Below are 18,021 nucleotides of genomic sequence, written 5' to 3' on the forward strand. Positions count from 1 at the left end.
GAAGTTTGGCAAGTCCTCTCTGCCTCATTCAATATTTAAAGTAATAAATGTTGAAGACTATAGCAGCAGCAGCTCTTTTGCCCATTTCTGTCTATGCAAGTGTCCTTTACTCTTCTCCCCCTTTTTATTATAAACCTCCCCTTTTGGGAACCAAAGAAAAGATCCATATCAATGTCAGCTGGTGGCCTGTGCAGGTATCCACAGGGGCAGTATGTGATTCAGACTCTAGCTTCTCTGGTTTGAATGTAGGTTTCTTGGCCATATGGAACCACAGAATAACCTTCATCCAATTTATTCACCTTTGTCAGTTGTTCATGAAACCTTCTCACCATCTCTTGAAAATGACTGGTGGTATAGAGTGAGGCAGCCAAAATGAATGATAACCTTCTCCTGAATCACTTGTCTTGGGCCATGAGCTCTTACGGAACCTCATTTCAGCTGCCTGAAGCTTCCAGCCAGTGAATCTAATTGCCTGGACTCCAGTAGCTATTGCAGGACTGGTGGTTGCACTGTGAGGGTGAGGATGTAGCGTGACAGCACCCTTATCAGGTGACACCTGCTGCCTCTGCCTCAGTGGCTTAGAGCCAGGGGCAGGGCACAGATTCCCCACTGAGGACCTTTGTCATAAGTGACAAAGGTAATATGGGCTAATATGGGATCCTCAGAAGGAAATTGCATCATTAATAGCAGAAGGTCACACAATCTTGCTCCTGGCCTCTTCCCTAAGGTCACAGGTTAATGTGAATGTTAACTGCATGACTCCCCACAAGCCTGAGCAAGTGCGATCACATGCTTACACCCATGGGCAGTGACTATCCTAGGCTGTGGGGATGGGAATCATTCCACCTGGGTATGTGTGGGTGCCTCTGGCTGGGTCACTCTGCTTCCTGGGGTGGAGTGTTCATAGCACGTTCCCCATGTGTCAATTAACATGAAAGACTGTTTTTCCCACACTCACAATTGTTTTTGTTTTCACTGTAGGGTGTGAAAGACACATTAAACAGGTGAGACTGTATGAATGTGGGAGTGTGAGGATGTGGGCAGTTGTGTGGCTACCCAGAGCTGAATGGAATGTCCCCTGTTCCTTGTAGGAATTCAGATGTGAAGCTGGAATAGCCCCAAACCTTCTGTTTGGAGCCTCAAACAGTGTGCCATGCTCCTGAGCTTTACTTTGATGTGAAGAAAATGTGAAGGGGCTTCCAAGGTGTGTGAAGTCAACAGTTCCCTTCATGCTTCACATAAAATGCCCCTTTGGTGGCAACTAACTCAGCAGCTGTCCCTGGGTCGACTCAGAGACAGAGAGGCTGTTTAGCTGTTCTCAGTGGAGCTGAAACTCTCTCCCTCCTGGGTAGGCAGGGATGTAGCTTTCTGGTTAACTCTTCAGGCTCTTCACATTCCTCCTCTCCCAGGCTAATCACCTGCTCATTCTCCCAATCTGAAAATAACAATATAGAAGATGTCACTTCCCTGACTTATCATGACATTTAACAGCATCGATATATGCAGTGTTTAGAACAGTGTCTACAACCTAATGTTTATTAACATTTCATTAAACTCTCAGGAATGCAAGAAAGATAGATCAGTATTCTAGACTGTGATGAAAATGGTTTTAAGGGGGCCTCCCCTGGTTGCGCCAGTGGTTGAGTGACGTCCTGTGAAGCTCTCTGAAGTCTCTGCAGCATGAGTTTGATCCTGGCCGGCTAGCACATGGTACCACATGGCGCGGCAGACCTCTCCTGTCTCACCCGCTGCTCCTCTCAGCAGTGTATTTCATCAGTCTGCCTGTTCTGTTCCCCCTTCTGTCTCTGGTGAATCCTCTCACCCTCCTGCGGATCTAGCCTGTACCCTGGTTGTTATATAAAATAAATAAATCTTTTAAAAAATGGTTTTAAGGGCTTGGTCACCTTGAATGTTAGAATCCTAATTGAAATGTCGATGTAGGTGCAAGAATATAGGTGGAGAAGGAGTTGGTTAAAGGTGGTGCAGGATATTTCCTGAATGCGTGTTACTATATTTATGAATAGGGCATTGTAGAAAAATATGTGGAAGCCTTAAACAAATTATGCAAAGACTACAATGGGAAAGAGGAAGCTCCAACTCCCCGCTAAAATGGCTACAAAATCCCACAATCTCCTGGCTTCTCCCACTCTTGGGGACAATACTAATGATAACCTTATTTTTTCTTTTTGCTGCTTGCCTCCTAAAACTCATATAGGCTTGCATTCAGGAAAAATTCCGCACCCTCTTTAACTAGCTCCTTCTCCGCTCATATTCTCAATCCTACATCGATCTTTCAACATCCACTTTATTTCTCGAAAAAATCTGAATCAAATATAGCAAAATAACATTTTTTGTTCTGGGGTTTGAGCATGCAGATTTACATTACATTACTTTTGTGTTTTCCATTGGAAGGCTTTCACAGGAGAGCCCAGTAACCGCAATCCGCATCTATAGTTAGGAGAGGTGGGGGATTCTCTGGCTCAGCTGGCTCCAAGGATCCCCAACTTCTGTCTCCCCCTCTATTTTCAGGGCAGACCCACCTCCTATCTTACCAAGGGGTACATTCTTTCCCTTCACCTCTTCATTCTCCGCCAAGCCAGAATCGGAGTCTCCATTTTCGTGACCGAAAATTCCTCAGGGTCAGCCCCTTTCTCAAGAGACCTCTCATTCAGCAGGATGGAGAAAGCATCATTGGACACCCTGAAGGCTCAGTCCTCAGCGTGCTGTCCTCAGTGGCTCTAGTGAAGAAGGGTGAGTCCCAGTCAGGTGAAAGGACACTGGGCCTGTTTCTACCAGCTCCTGTCCCTGTGCCCTTGCTTCTCATCTGTGCGCATCAGATAAATAATTGATCTTAGAGATGAGCCCAATAAGCCAAGCATCTTTATCAGAGATAGACAAATTTGTGACCGTGTCCTTTTAAAACTTTAGTCTGTTTCCAGAACTACATTGCTGACAATGATAGGGTCAGTCTGTAACCCCAATCCTCTGCATCCTCATAGGTAACAGCCCTTGCCAGCTCATGGATCTCGTGGAAGCTGGACTTCATCCCGGGACCAAGAGATCCCCGGTATGCAAGGGGTCCCTCCCACAGATGAACAACAGTCCCACATGTCATGCCATCCACCCACATTCCTGGTACAGGCACCTCCTCACCACAGGGGGCACAGGGGAGAGGCTTGAGTAGGGGTGGAACCCTGAATGCTCTAGGACCCAGCACAGGAGTGAAGGCGGTGCTCAGTGAAGGGTGTGTGCTCAGGTCATCCCCATGACTCTCTGGGATGCTCATGTGGTCCTGGATAAAGAGAAAGACATGACCGTGGTCACCCTTCTGGAGAAAAGAGACTCTTCAGTGTCCCCGTGGAAGCACCACTGGATGGCAGTCCTCTGCCTGGTGCCTCTTCACGTCATTTTAAATATGTGTGGCCCAGGAAGAGTGTCACGGTGTTATCAGATAGCATTCCAGATGGTCAGAGTAGACAACAAGAGTCCGGACCCTCCAATCTGGACTCAGTCCAACCCAGTAAGGAATGCTTTTCCCTGTCATTTCTGAACTGAAGTTCCATCTTTTCTGGAGAAATGGAGGCTGAAATAAGGGAGCAAATTACCTGGGATTTTCACAGAGATTAAATAATAGTGGCCCAAGAATTCCTCCTTAGCAGGTGACCCAAGTGAAATTCTTTGAAGTCTTTATAAGAATTAACCCCCCAAAGGCCCACGTCTTGTTTTATGACTCGAGCTTTGTACCTGAGCACTTCTCACAACCCCACACAGCCCCAATATCACACTTTAAGAGCTGAGGCCCGGATGGGTGCTGTCACTTTTCCTTTTAGAAGTAAAATTAGAAATTGGAGATAAGTCATTGGAAGGTGGGAAAACTTCATTGGAAGGTGGGAAAACTTATTTCAATCTCCATGTATTACCTTTATCAGACCCAGCATGTCCATATCTCACTAACAGACACTCAGAGTGGTAGCAACATGAAAAAACAGCCAACCCCACACATTTCCATCACCTTCAGAGAGTCCAGGTCTGGGAGGACAGAGACAAGGGACAAGTCAGAGGGAAGGAGCCTCAAGCTGCAGCCTCAAGCCTGGGGACTGGAGTGACAAGGCGGCACCGCTTCCGAGAATTGGACATGTTGGCTCAGTGTCCTTGTCATAAGAAACTCAGGATAAACTCAAAGACTTTAGCATATTCCCTTAACCACATGCTCACCAACACGCCACACATTTTCCTGAACAGTCATCTCTTCGTCTCTTTGTTCCTGGTGAAGGGACTTTCTGGGGTGAAGGACGTGCAGTGTTTTCTTCATGTCCCATTCCAGGGTCTGGTAATTCCTTCCCACCTTAGAAGTCCCAGAAAACCAGTGCACAGACTCCTCTATGGTTTTGATGCCAGGGCCCTGAGGGTCTAGTCTAGGCTAGAAATGGCGGATGTAAGAATCAGTTCTGCAGAATCTGAGGTGTAGAGCATCTTGTGGGGCAAAGAAGAAAGAGTGAGTAACTATGGAATTGAGACTCTGATGGGCCTGGCACCGGGGTGTGGTGAGAAGCCTGAGGGTGAATGGGAGGCCCTGTCTCAAACTCCTAGGAGCTTTCATGAATCTTCTCAGAATCTGAACAAGAAAGTGCTCCAATAGTCACTCGCCAACTGGAACAGTAAGCCCCCCAGTGAGGAAAGTACTGGGGTGTCAGAAAAGTCATGACATATTTTCTAGGGCCATCTGCTGCAAAAATGCATCATGACTTTTCCAACACCCAGTATCTCCCTCAGTTCTGTGAACTTTTCTAGCAAATGATGGAACTGGAAGAGGAAGTCAAAGGCACCTTTGATTAATAGCCAGTTAGTCAGAAGCACAGGTGACAATGTGGGCTTGTGACAGGTGTGAGGTCGGGTTGGGGTTGGAGACTGTGTGGCACTGAGCCCATATCCTGGAGGTAGGGGGCTCTGAGGAACTCCGTTATATCAGATTTGATTTGGATTGTAAGACACTCAGGTCGATGGAGAAAACGCGCACATCAGGAGAGCAGAGTGAAGAGACGTGTTGTGAATGGGGTAACAGCAGAAGAGGAAGGAGAAGCAGGAAGTTTTCCTGGGCGCACGTGCACCCCTATTACTCACAGGAACTCAGAGACTATGAACACAGGTGGTATTTAGAACTGAAGCTTCTGGAGAAGGTAACTAATGAGCAGTAGTTTTTTAGAGAATTGACAGGACAAAGAGAGATGAATTTCTAGGTGGGGAATGATGAGAAGGCAAAGATATGGGACAAGCGATGGAAGACAAGGGTTAGTGTTACCTGCTTGTTATGTGGATGCCTGTAGTGCTGCCTCAGGGTCTAGATGTGTCTCTGGTAATTCAGTTCTATCCTTCTTCTTTGGAAAACAAGGGGAGGGTCAAGAGCTTCTCTTGAACATGTTTTTACACAACTGCCTTTGGCCCCAAATAATTTTTATGCCTAAGTGGGATAGCAGGGAATTCTCCTTTCAGGATGAGATATTCAGTAACCTCTGTCCTCACATCTTTCCAACACACAGAGCTGCCTCTCTATGAGCTGTGTGGAATAAAGTAGTTGTTTTGAAGTGGGAACAGTATTTCTCCTTTCTCAGTTAATTGAGGTTGATAAGAACCAACCTCCCTAGTTAATACCTTTGTTGGAAATTCAATAGATGTCTTTTCTGCTTCAGTAAGAAAAAACAGTATGTTCTCTTTCTGTGTATGTAATTTCCATGTAGAAACCTGGGCCCAAAACTTCAGGTGAGTGACCAGTCAGTCACTCAAAGAAACCTGAGGCTGGTCTCCTGAGCCCAGTCCTCAGTTTGACTACATAATCTCTTCAAGAAAATTTCTGTGCTACTAAAAGTAAATTTGCTTCATGATAATAATTCTCTCAGTTAATGTAACCATCATGTCAGTGGTGAAAAGAAATGTTATTTTTGTTGTCCTGCTCTTCTTTGCAGCTGACAGATACAATGCAACTTCCCTCATCTCCACGGGAGACTCTGCTGGTATCAAACAAAAATGGGAGCACTCAGCCCCCCCAGATGTCTGGTCGCCCTGCTGGTCAGACCAGGACCCTTGGAAATCAGAGATCTAAACCCCGCAATGGAGAGGGTGATACATGATCATTGCTGTGCACTCACTTCCCCGCAAGTCAGGCTGATCTTCTGTGGTGTCTGCACAGTGGCTGTATGCACTCATTCATTGCACACTCATTGAGTGTCCACTGAGAACTCAGCAATGTTACAGTTAAGGGAAAGAGCAGCAAGGAAAACAGATGATATTTCTTTGCCAGTAGAACTCACATTATATTTCTATAATGGTTCAACAAAAGAGACTGTTCTTAAAATTACTGCAATGGTGGAGGGAGGAATAAAGAAGAACAATGATTGACCTGGAAATAAGGCCGAAGAGTACCAGAGAAGGAGGCCCTTGGGAAGGTGAAGATGTGGGAGCCAGTGGTCATGTTGTAAAAGGACACAAGTCCAGCCTCATAGTCCAGAAGAACACCCACCAGCCGGGGCCGCTCCTTCAATATAAGAGAAGTTGGGGGAGAGGTAAGGGCCATGTAGCCTTTCTTATGGCAAAGTCTGATGGCCCAGAATCCAGACTGAGGCTCTAGGTTTATGTCCCAGATCTTCTGCACATTTTTCCAACAAACTCCTAAGTCCCACCCAGATCCTACTCCCACATCCACTTCAAAGTAATGTCTTCCTGAGGTGAAGCCCTCACAGCCCAGGACACAAGCGAAGACATAGAATCCCCCCAAACAGAAATGCTTCTCCTGGGGGCTACCACGGGTCACACGTCTCCGTTCCTCAGACAGAATTAATTCACGATGAGCTGTGTCTGGATCCAGAGTCACGCTGACTGATGAAAGAGAAAGACACATTTTATTTGCTGAGAATACAGAACACTTCAAGTACAACCATCCTGGATTCAAGTGCAGCCTAGTTCTTTTACCTCTGTGAGTCACTTTCTGAGACTACATACTATAGTAGGAAATCATCACACCTGAACAGTAATGGTGGGGAGGTTTGAAGGAGCTAATGGATGCCTAGTGCTTGGAGAAATTCCTGGTATTTGGTAAGTAACCAATATGTGGAAGTAATATACTTGAGTTTATTTGAAGACATAATGGCCTTGCTATGCAATCACTAAGGGATGCCTTCTAGAGCTGATAGTGTTCCCGAAGATGAGGACACAATCTCTTCAATAGAAGGAAGCCAGGGTCGTAAGTTCTATAATCACAAGAGGTGAATTCTGCTAAATATCAGAGGCAGCTTGGAAGTGGATTATTCCCCAGTCTAGTCTCCAGATGGGAACACAGCCCAGCCAACACAATAATTGCACTATGTAAGGCCCTATGCATAAGTCCTAGCAGATGTGAGCCACACATATCTGAACCACAACCCTGTGAGATAATATTTGTGTTGATTGAAGCAACCGAATATTCTTATACCCATAGAGAATCATTTCAGCTTCAGGTTTTACAGCCAGAGGAATTATTAAAACAATTTAGTTTGAACATTCTAATTGTGGATATGCGGAACATGGCAAGTACTAAATAAGAACCAAGATTTTGGAATTTGTAATGCTGGCTTTCATTAAGATTCAAATATTTATGTTGTCATAATCCATTTTCTCCTTAGTCCTGTATACTGATCTATCTTTCTTAAATTTTGCTGAATGTTTAATGACATGTTAACAATAAACATCATGATGCAGATTGTTCTAAACACTTTACACCTGCTGTTGCATTTATTTTTCATGAAAACTCACTGAATAAAGGTCTGTTCATATTTTTATTTTTCAGGATGGGAAAATGAGGTAGTGGCTGGCCAGGTTAATACAGCAAATCAATGGGAGAGGAGGAATTGGAAGAGCCTGAAGAGAGAACAGTTTGCCACTTCTCTGTCTACACCCAAGGGAGCGTGTTCCTGACCCACTGAAAACAGCTCAGCAAGCTCTCTGAGTATGAGTCTGAGCAGGACAGGTAGGAAGCTTGGTTACCACTTAAAGGGTCTTTGCTGTGAAGCATAAAGGCAGTTATTTCCTTCACATACCTTGGTAGCGTTTTAACATTTTCCTCACATCACAATAAAGCTCAGAAACATTGCACACAGTTTGAGGGTCCAGAGAGAGGACCTCTGGTATTTCTAGCTTCACATCTGAATGCCTAGAATAAACAGACAACAGACCTTCTGCAGTGGACGTTCCATCCAGCTCTGGACCCCGTCACATCCTCACTTCTCCTTAACCGTTTTTTCAGACAGACTTACCTTTTCAATGTGTCTTTCACACCCTACAGTGAAAACAAAGACAGAAGTTGAGTGTGGGAAAATCAGTATGTCATGTCACTTGACATATGGGGTTACTTGTTACGAACACTCCACCCCAGGAAGTAGAGTGACCCAGCCTGACACACCCAGCATACCCAGGTAGAACTTTCCCATCCCAGTCCCCTAGGATAGTCCCTGCCAGTGTGTGTGAGTGTGTGATTGCACTTGCTCAGGCTTGTGGGGTGTCATGGAGACTGTACTCACAGTAGCCTGTAACCTCAGGGACTTGATCATGTTACCTTTTGCTATAAGTGACCTAATTTCCTTCTCAGGAGCCCATATCAGAGATCACAGATGACAAAGGTACTCACTGGGGAATCCATGCCCAGACCCTGGCGCTGGGCCACTGATGCAGAGGCAGCAGGTGTCACCTGCTGAGGGCGCTCTCATGCTACATCCTCACCCTCACAGTGTAACTACCAGTCCTGCAATAGCAGCTGGAGTCCAAGCATCTATGTTCACCTGCTGGAAGATTCAGGCAGCTGAAAACAGGTCCCATAAGAGCTTATGGCCTAAGACAATATGCATCAGGAGGTTATCATTTATTTCGGCTGCCCCATTCTATTCAAGAGATGGCTAGAAAGGCTCCTACAAACAGTTGACAGGGGCAAATAAATGGCAGGAAGATTTGCTGTGGTTCCATAAAAACAGGAAGCCTCCACATCTACCCAGAGAAAGTTTAAATTTCTGATTCACATGTGACCCTTGGACCTGCAAGACCACAGCAACATGGATATAGATTTTAAGGACTGTTCCTTTAATGTTGGTGCCACAATTAAGTGGAGTAGACAGGTCTCAGTTATCTCCCCAGGCTCCCTCGTCATTCTCCACTCAATAGTCAGGAACAGATGAAACCTCCTTTCTTTCCTAGAAGTTCTCAGCCTCTCTTACCTGCAGCAAATTCTGGGCTGATTTTTGACATTTCTTCTCTAATTCCAGGATGAGGCTCTCAAGTTCAAATGTCTTTTTTACCAGACTGGCTTCACCTTCCAGCAGTCTCGCCATCAGCCGCTCTTTCTCTTTTTCCAGTCTCCACAGATAAGCCCTCTCCTCCTCATCGAGGAAGTTGTGGAGATTCCTAAACTCAGATTTGATTTCTTGTCTCCGAAGCTCTATGTTCTCCTAGAATCAAGAAAGTAGGAAGAAAAGGGGGAAACAAACCAAACATACCTCTATGGTGGTTCAGTAAACACAGGTGGGACCCTGACACTGTGCAAATCTGCTCCCTACAGGAGGAAAGCAAACTGTGACACGTTCCCAACTGGACGTATCTTGAAGATTCATGCAAAAGGACATGAGCCAAAGAGCAAAAGCAAAAGAACATATGAATCTTCTCATATGAGGTCCCTAGTTAAGTTAGGAAACAAAAAGTAGAATGTTGGCCACCAGGAGCTGGGAGGAGGGAGCAATGGAGTTATTGTTAATGGACATAGAGTTTCTGGTTCGAATGCTGAAAAATTTCTGCAGAGGGAAAGTGGCAACAGCTGGAAAACAGCTGAACACAATGCACAGGGCTCTTCGGTTAGAAATGAGGAAAATGGCAATGTCAGGTAATGTGTATTTAGACAAACACCCCAGAAAAGTTTCCTGAGATTCTGTGGATCATTTTCCCCTGGGCTCTGAAGCTCAAAAATTGTCTAGCTCCCTCTGCAGAGTCCAGCCCAAGAGGCAGACACTCAGATGTGGGAAAGCTGATCCTAGCTCTGTTGGCACCTGCTCACTCTCCTCCATCTCATCCAAGAGATAAAAGAAGGAGAGGGTAGGAGTCACAGAATCATGAAATTTGCCAAGTCAAAGATCTTATCATTTGTAAGTGAAAACCAAGCGTTAGTGGGGATGTAAGAAGCTATCTGTGTGTGTGTGTGTGTTAGGGGGAGATACCTTCAAATAAAGGTTTGTAACAAATATAAATGATTCTGAATTGAAGACATAAGACTGGTAGGAATCTATGATTCTCAACAGGGGAGGTCTGGATAGTTACCAGAAATATTATTGGCTTAAGCCAGGATTCAGTTTTCATCCTTACAGATGAGACTAAGAAAAACACTGAGAGGCTCGATTTTCTCTGGGGAGGACAGAGAGTAATTTCCATGGGTGCTTTCTCAAGCCACACAGGGCTTCAGTGACTATGGTGTTGTGGTAGATGTTGTGCCACTGTCATGGTTTCCTATATGGTGTGTAGCAACAGGAGTTCTCCCCCCTACCCAAGATTCCAGAAGGGGGGAGACAGAGGCAGTTGCAATGCCTACAGTGACAGGGAACTCCACCTGCCAGTTCCTAGCAAGGCCCTCCAAACTTCCAAGGATTTTAACATGAGGATAGGAGGAGTTTAAATTTCACATGTGCACATCTACAAAGAATAGGTCAAATGTGAGAAGAAACCCTGAAAGAAGAAAATGACTCATAAATTTGATTACTAAGGGATGGATTACATCCATATTTCCATAAAAGAATGTGTCTGATCCTGCAGGGGCTGGTCAGCCACAGACACAGTCTTAGAGACCCACAGTCTGCAGTGCAAATATGCAAGTTCTTGCAAAGCTCTATCCTCATCAACAGTCTCACAAGCTTGAGTTATGGGATTGTTTCCTGCAGTGGTCCTCTTACTTGTGTTCCCTAAAGTTGATACTGGAAGCAGGAATGTAGAGGGTCAGACCCTGTGCTGTGGTAGATGTGCCCAGGTAAGTTCATGAACTTCAGACAGGAGGTAATTTCAGTCATTGAAAACTTGAAAATTAAGAAGCACAGGCATGTTTTATTCTCCTGACTGAGGTGTTAGGATACCTAGCCAATTATTATTCATAGAAACAGAAAGCAGGGGAAAATTCTCCTAGAGGCAGACAACTAATGACAAATTTTAAAGAAAAAGGCCTATTCTTTGGGTTTCCACAGTTTGGTCTGATTTAATGAGAATAAATCATCAAAAATTACTATTCCCAATCACCTTATGCCAGTATTCTAGACTGGAAAATAGTTTGATATCAAGAAAATCAAATTCTTACCTCCCATTGTGTTATTTCATCTTTCTTGTCCAACTTCAATCTCTTACAGCGGTCTTGCGCTGCTTTCAGTTTTGTCACAATCTCCTGGAGCTTTTCCTGAAGGAAAACTTGGGTGAGTTATGGCTTGTCCATTTCACAACTCTCATTTGGCACCTAGAAGAATCCCAGCCTCCAAGATGTACCATAACATTGAATACGTTTTGAGTCCTTTGGCTTTGAGAGGAAGCATCATAAGGGCTTTAATGTAACTCTTGCCCTCAGTGGCCCTGGGCAGTGGCAGGATTGTAACTCCTTTCTCTGCTGTAGGCGATCTGTGATTCCCAGCTCATCTGTGGACCATAGACTAAGCTATTCACATTACTGCAGTCTGCCAGGGACATGCTACATGTACAAGATTATAATCATCTAAAAGTAAATTTTATAAAATAATAGGCTGGGCCAATCATAATACAGAGTGTTGGAAACATGTGGTACTTTTTACATGTTAGGCTGAGTCAGGTAGGAGAGCCCAGGATGGCAGCTGAGGTTACAGACCCAGTTCATGGAGGGGAGGGGGAGCTCTGCTGTCACCTGAAGAACTGTCATGATGTCAACTTAGAGTGATTAGTTTCCATACCTATCTCTAGGGTTCTTGTCACACAGTTTCTCACGTTTACAGCCTCTATTAAGAGATGGGGAAACCACGTCATGAAGGCAATTACTAAGTCGCTCACACCTTCCATCTAGTAAGAACTGAAACTCTTACGATATTTCAACCTCCACAGTCAATTCCTGAGGCCACATCCATCACCTTTTGTTGCTTTTTTTTTAACTACTTGGTGGGCAAGTTATGGGATCTGCCCCATTACAGTGAGGAGCTGTTCATGGGGTTACAGGGCGTGGTGAGTGCGCTGATGGTGCTCAGGACTGACACGCCCTGACACAGGATCCAGAACCGTCACACAAGACACAGGCACCTCAGCGATGAGGGAACACAGAGACCCACATGGGGATGATTCCTTCAAATGTCACCAGGACAGAGGAGGAAGGAATCCTGCTTCCTCATTCCTGCACAGCACAGGGAGCCTCACTTTAGCAGCTATTGTGTGAGAAACGTGGGAGGTGCCTGAACCTCTCAAGGCTTCATCACTCACCAATTCTTTCTAAATCCTTTAACTGTCCTTCTTCATCCTTGCTAAAACGTGTTTCCATCCCCTTTTCTTGGAGGGCTAACTTTGATTTTACTCCTTGATGTTTATTTTGTGCACCCAGAATGTTCTTTTATTTTTTTTTAAAGATTTATTTATTTATACAAGCACTGGGTACTGTCAGAAGTGCGGGAAGGTGGGAGAATTCACCAGAGCCAGAGCGGGGAGCAGAGCAGGCAGAAGGACCGAAGTACACTGCTGAGGGGAGCAGCGGGCGGCAGGAGAGGTCTGCGCGCCATGTGGGACCCTCCTCCGGTGGCCGGGGAGCAGCCGGGGATTGAACCGGCGCCGCAGAGGCTGCGGCCAGCCTCGCAACCCAGCGCTCAACCGCTGCGCCACCGGGGAGGCCCTATTTTGTGCACCCAGAATGTTCTTTTAAATGTGAACCTAATCTTTCCCTCCACAAATAAAATCCCAACTTTGGACCAGGACTTAGACTCTGAGAAATACCAACGTTCCTTCTTAATTTCCTTTCTCACGGCCTCACCTGCCTTTGCCATCACACACCCCCTGACCGAGTACTAGGTAGTCAGGTAAGCTCTCGTGACACGGGTCCCCCTGAGTGGGAATCCTCACTCTTCTCCACACATGGTTATTTTGTATTTCACCTCTGGGCTCACTTCTGGGCAGTCTCCCCCTACACCCATTCCCACCCATTGGTGCCCCCCTCGCCACCCACTCCAAGGGACATCAGGTGTCCCGTGTTCCTTCCCCACTTCTTACACTGTGGCTAACTAAAAGTCCATGGTTCTGACCCCTGGGGTTTCAGATTCTTTCCCGTGCTCTTGCAAGCTGTGGTGTCTCCAATTAAATATGCGAGGTGAGGCCATGAACGAGGCCCGTGTGGCAAAGAGCAAAATCTGTTGTCCAGGAGAAGTTCATTACAGGAAGTTCTTACAGGAAAGGATTCTGCTCAACGTTGAAGGCCAAGATGGACACGGGGTGGACATGTAATAAATTCAACATGGACGTGTAATAAAGTATTTCAGGAAAATGATATGGTACAAACTTATTTTAGGTCAGGATAATGGTTTTCACTACAACTGATTGGAGTGAAATGTACAACCTGAGAGGCAGTCCTTGCTAAATAAAGACTCTGGCTACTCACCTTGTAGCCTGGATACACGTCCTCCACTAGAGCCATGCGGTGTCCTCTGTGCTGGGGGGAGTGCTCACAGAGCAAGCAGATGAGCTGCCCATCGTCCTCACAGAACATGCGGAGCTGCTCCCCGTGTTCCAAACACAGCCTCTCACTGTCTATCTCCTTGATGGTCTGAATGATGTTTATCAGTTGCTTGTTGGATCGGAGACTCTCCCTTTGAAATGGTGCCTGGCACAGGGGACACTGGGGCTCCCTCAGGGATGACGTCTCTTGTGGGTTCTCCAGGATGTCCTCTATGCAACGGCGGCAGAAGCTGTGTCCACAGTTGATGCTCACGGGCTCTGTCATCAGCTCCAAGCAGATGGAGCACGAGGCTTCCACCCTCATTTTCTTGAAAGCTGTGGCCGAGGCCATGGCCGTTCTTGAAAAGCTCCAATATCAGATCAGAGGCAGAGATGAAGTAGACAGGATTTTCCAGAGTGAAGGACAGAAGCCTCACCTGAGCCCCTGTGCCTGCACAGGTGTTGAAGTCTTCTCTCTGGAGAGAGAAATGGATGCAATGTGAAAGATGCCTCGCCTGTTCCTCTGTGGTAGAATAGGGTGATCCCAGTCATATTTGCCCACTTCAGTATTTATTTTTTAAATATATATATATATATATATATATATATATATATATAAGCACTGGGTACAGTCAGAAGCACGGGAGGGTGAGAGAATTCACCAGAGCCAGACCAGGGAACAGAACAGGCAGACTGACGAAATACACTGCTAAGGGGACAGCGGATGCAGTAGGAGAGTTCTGCGCGCCATGTGGGACCCTCGCTGGTGGCCGGGGATCGAACTGGCGCTGCAGAGGCTGCGGACAGCTTCCCAGCCCAGCACTTAACCGCTGCACCACCAGGGGACACCCTGTCCACTTCAGCTTAGATTAAAATTCAGTCACATTTAAATTCAGTGTTTCAGTCTCACCAGCCATAATTAAATGCTTAGCGTCTGAGAATGGTCCCAGGACATCCATGTACAGAATATTCATCATGGGAGACAGTGACAGTGCTCGGGTACTAATAGAGCTAGAAAAGGAAAGAGGGGGCTCACAAAAGTCACAGGAGAGAAGAGAACTCAGGGAGGGAGAGTGAAACTCTCTCCACGTCTAATGAGCTTCGGGAGGACTCGGCCCTGATTTACTGCTTTGTTCTGCTAGTAACACTTAGCTGAACGGTTGGGGAGCAGAGTCCATGGGAACAATCACCCTTGACTCTCCTCACACCCCCATGTCTGGTTCTCTGGACCCCACAAAGTAAAAGGGGCTCCAGGTTATTCAAGTTCCCCTGGAGCCCACACTGAGGCAGGAGAGCTGGAGAGAGTGGTAGAGAAGGTGTTGGTGCTGGGAGCAGAGTCTCTGGGCACAAGGGAGGTGACTGTCTCCCTCCACGGGAGGACAGGTCTCCCAGGACAAGGTCAGGGTGCCTGAGGCAGAGGGAATTTGCAGAAAAAGGTTGTGGGGAGGCAGGAAGCAGAGGGCAAGGCCTGTCCATTGTGGGCTCTTGTGCTGGACCCCCCAGTGCCCACCAGTGAGGACTGAGAGCTGGAGACAGAGGAGCAGGGACCAGAGCAGAGGGTCTGCCCTTCCTCATAGCTGCAGCTGTTCTGGCTCCCAGCCCTGCTGCCCTCCCCTTGCTGGGAGTGTGTGGGGAGGTGCTGAGGGAGGGAGTGAGAGACCTTTCCTTTGCACTCACAGGACCTGGACTAAAAGCAGATCCAACCCAAGGAACTGGATAGATTATTTCCCCCTATTTTCAGGACTAGCCCTCGGAGCCAGAGCACGTCTCTGCAGACTGCTCTCCCACAGAGGGAATTTCTCCCAGTAGCTGAACCAGCCTTCCTTATGCCTGGGGTTGTGCTCCTGGGGATGCCCTTCCACTGAACCCCAAGTGCCTGCCCTTCGCTCACCTCACAGCCTGATCTGAGATGTGAAATGGAGTCTTGAAAGAGAAAGCAGAGGGAGAGAGAGCTAGAAAGCAAGTCCCCACCAATTTGACTTGACTGAGCTGCTCATATTGCTCCCACCACCACACACAGACATCACAGTCCACCCCAGAGCAAACCTTGGCCTGGACTTTTTCACTCCTCCTCAAGGGCAGTCGGTCACAAAATGGCTGCTAGTTGCTCTGCAGCTCCACTTCCGGATTCCTGGAAGGGAAGTTCCTCTGACTAGAGTCAACTCAGAAATGAAACTGATGTGGGGCTGGTCCAGGTAAATGAGGGAGGAAATGTGTCGATATACCACAGGTTTCGCATTCAGATATCCTGACAGGGAGGTGCTTGGTAGGAACAGTACACTTCTTTCAAGGCAATAAGAAGGGACTATATAAAATCTCATCATGACCTGGGACAGTTGGGGAGCAGACCCCTCACGGGGACAGGACACCCCTCCTGAGGCATCCAGCTCACAGACAGACGGAGAATGTGCCCCTGGGTCCCTGATCCCATGATGACTCCCTGCCTCTCCCTCCACCCTCACTGTCATGGATGAGACTCTGCACTGGGCACAGCTCATCCCAAATTGTCTTGTCAAAGGTTGGGTAAAGAGATGAGGGACCCCACAGGGGATCAACCACCCCACACAACAGCAGCTAGACAAAGACAAACTCATGACAGGGTCTGTCCTGTGACCACTGCCCCCTGGCACCTGCTGTGTGAAGGAGGGGATCATGCAGCCCAGGGCTTTGAGGGGTGGGGACACAGTGGAGCTTTCAGAGACATGTCCCCAAAGTCGGGAGAGGCCACTGCTTCATGTGAAACTCTCACTAAATTTTGACCACCACAGTCTGACTCCTGAGGCTATGTCCATCACCTTGTGTTACTTTATTTTTACTACTTGGTGTAAAGTTATGGGATCTGCCCCATTACAGTGAGGAGCTGCTCATGGGGTTATGCTGCACCTGCCCCTGCAGTGACCTTTAGGAATGGCTTTCGCCACAGTCCCTAGGTCCGGCTGGGCAACCAGTGCGCAGGGGGAGAACAGCAAAACACCCTGAAGCATGGGAAGTACAGCGAAGTTCCCTGAAAAGACAGAAGCTTATCAAAAGATAACGACCACCAGGAACCACTACAAGAATGCTAAAAAAAACCTTATCCCGTCTTTCTAGAACTACAAACTTTAATCCCTTATTGTCTTTCTAAACTTCCTTCTCTCTTCTATAAAGGTCATTGCTTGTTAATTAAAAAATCATATGAAATCCTTAACACAAGGCTGACTCAAATGAAACATTACTAAACCCTGTAATAATTATTATTATTATTTTTTAAAGATTTATTTATTTATACAAGCACTGGGTACAGTCAGAAGCGCGGGAGGGTGAGAGAATTCACCAGAGCCAGAGCGGGGAGCAGAGCAGGCAGAAGGACCGAAGTACACTGCTGAGGGGAGCAGCGGGCGGCAGGAGAGGTCTGCGCGCCATGTGGGACCCTCCTCCTGTGGCTGGGGAGCAGCCGGGGATCGAACCGGCGCCACAGAGGCTGCGGGCAGCTTCGCAAACCAGCGCTCAACCGCTGCGCCACCGGGGAGGCCCCCTGTAATAATTAAAATATAGTTTAGGTGAAAAAGTAGTTAATAAAAAATGCGATTATATAGTTTAAAAACAAAACTAATGGTCTATCTACTTAGGAATGAGGCTGAGTCCAGATGTAGATCACCGCCCTGATGGTGATAGGCTGAGCCCATGAGCAAGCTGATTTCGTTGATATTCATTGTTCCTGTGCTTTTGGAAAACATATATATACTGGTCACAAACTCAAAGAAAATTACACTCAGATTTTCACTCTTGAAGTGTGTCTCTTTGTCATTTCTTTCACCGACGCCCTGACCACCCTGCACGCTTCTCTCAACCCTGAGGTGGCCTCATCGTCTACTGCTGTGCTGGTCCGCGGCAGGGTTACAGGGGGAGGTGAGTGCTCTGATGGTGCTCAGGACTGACACGCCCTGACACAGGATCCAGAACCTTCACACAAGACGCAGGCACCTCAAGGATGAGGGGACACAGAGCCCCACACTGGGGATGTTTCCTTCAAATGTCAACAGGGGCAGAGGAGGAAGGAATCCCGCTTCCTCATTCCTCACAGCAAAGGGCATCTTTATTCAGAGCTACTGAGTGAGAAACTTAGGAGGTGCCTGAACATCTCTCAAGGCTTCATCACTCACCTATTATTTTGAAATCCTTTAACTGTCCTTAATCCTTGCTAAAGCCTGTTTCCGTCCCCTTTTCTTAGAGGACTAACTTTGATTTTACTCCTTGATGTTTACTTTGTGCACGCAGAATGTTCTTTTAAATGTCAGCCTGATCTTTCCTCCACAAGTAAATCCCAACTGTGGACCAGTAGACTCT

The 18,021-nt window shown here is 46.8% G+C and overlaps 1 protein-coding gene across 1 annotated transcript; it reads right to left on the reverse strand.

Annotated features, from left to right (window-relative positions):
• Window positions 1-6,296: 6,296 nt before the first annotated feature.
• Window positions 6,297-15,847, reverse strand: LOC119251737 (E3 ubiquitin-protein ligase TRIM38-like). The gene is made up of 7 exons (XM_037519001.2): window positions 15,742-15,847; window positions 13,640-14,171; window positions 11,345-11,440; window positions 9,234-9,464; window positions 8,283-8,305; window positions 8,067-8,179; window positions 6,297-6,870 (listed from the first exon to the last, which is right to left on the reverse strand). The coding sequence occupies exons 2-7, from the start codon at window positions 14,045-14,047 to the stop codon at window positions 6,350-6,352; spliced, it is 1,392 nt and encodes a 463-aa protein (XP_037374898.1). The 5' UTR covers window positions 14,048-14,171; window positions 15,742-15,847; the 3' UTR covers window positions 6,297-6,349.
• Between the last annotated feature and the right edge of the window lie 2,174 nt (window positions 15,848-18,021).

The sequence above is a fragment of the Talpa occidentalis genome, unplaced genomic scaffold (genome assembly GCF_014898055.3).
Source record: "Talpa occidentalis isolate TD23 unplaced genomic scaffold, MPIMG_talOcc4v2.1 talOcc4.2, whole genome shotgun sequence".
Taxonomy (NCBI): Eukaryota; Metazoa; Chordata; class Mammalia; order Eulipotyphla; family Talpidae; genus Talpa; species Talpa occidentalis.

Bases quoted from the DNA above. Each gene is read 5' to 3' on its own strand.
- LOC119251737 (XM_037519001.2), bottom strand. From the start codon at position 14,047: ATGGCCTCGGCCACAGCTTTCAAGAAAATGAGGGTGGAAGCCTCGTGC. The intron at 8,306-9,233 runs GTAAGAGAGGCT...TTTTCACTGTAG, and splicing joins CAGCCCAGAATTTGCTGCAG to GGTGTGAAAGACACATTGAA. The intron at 6,871-8,066 runs GTATGTGAAGGA...CTCTTTCATCAG, and splicing joins AATGTTAAAACGCTACCAAG to TCAGCGTGACTCTGGATCCA.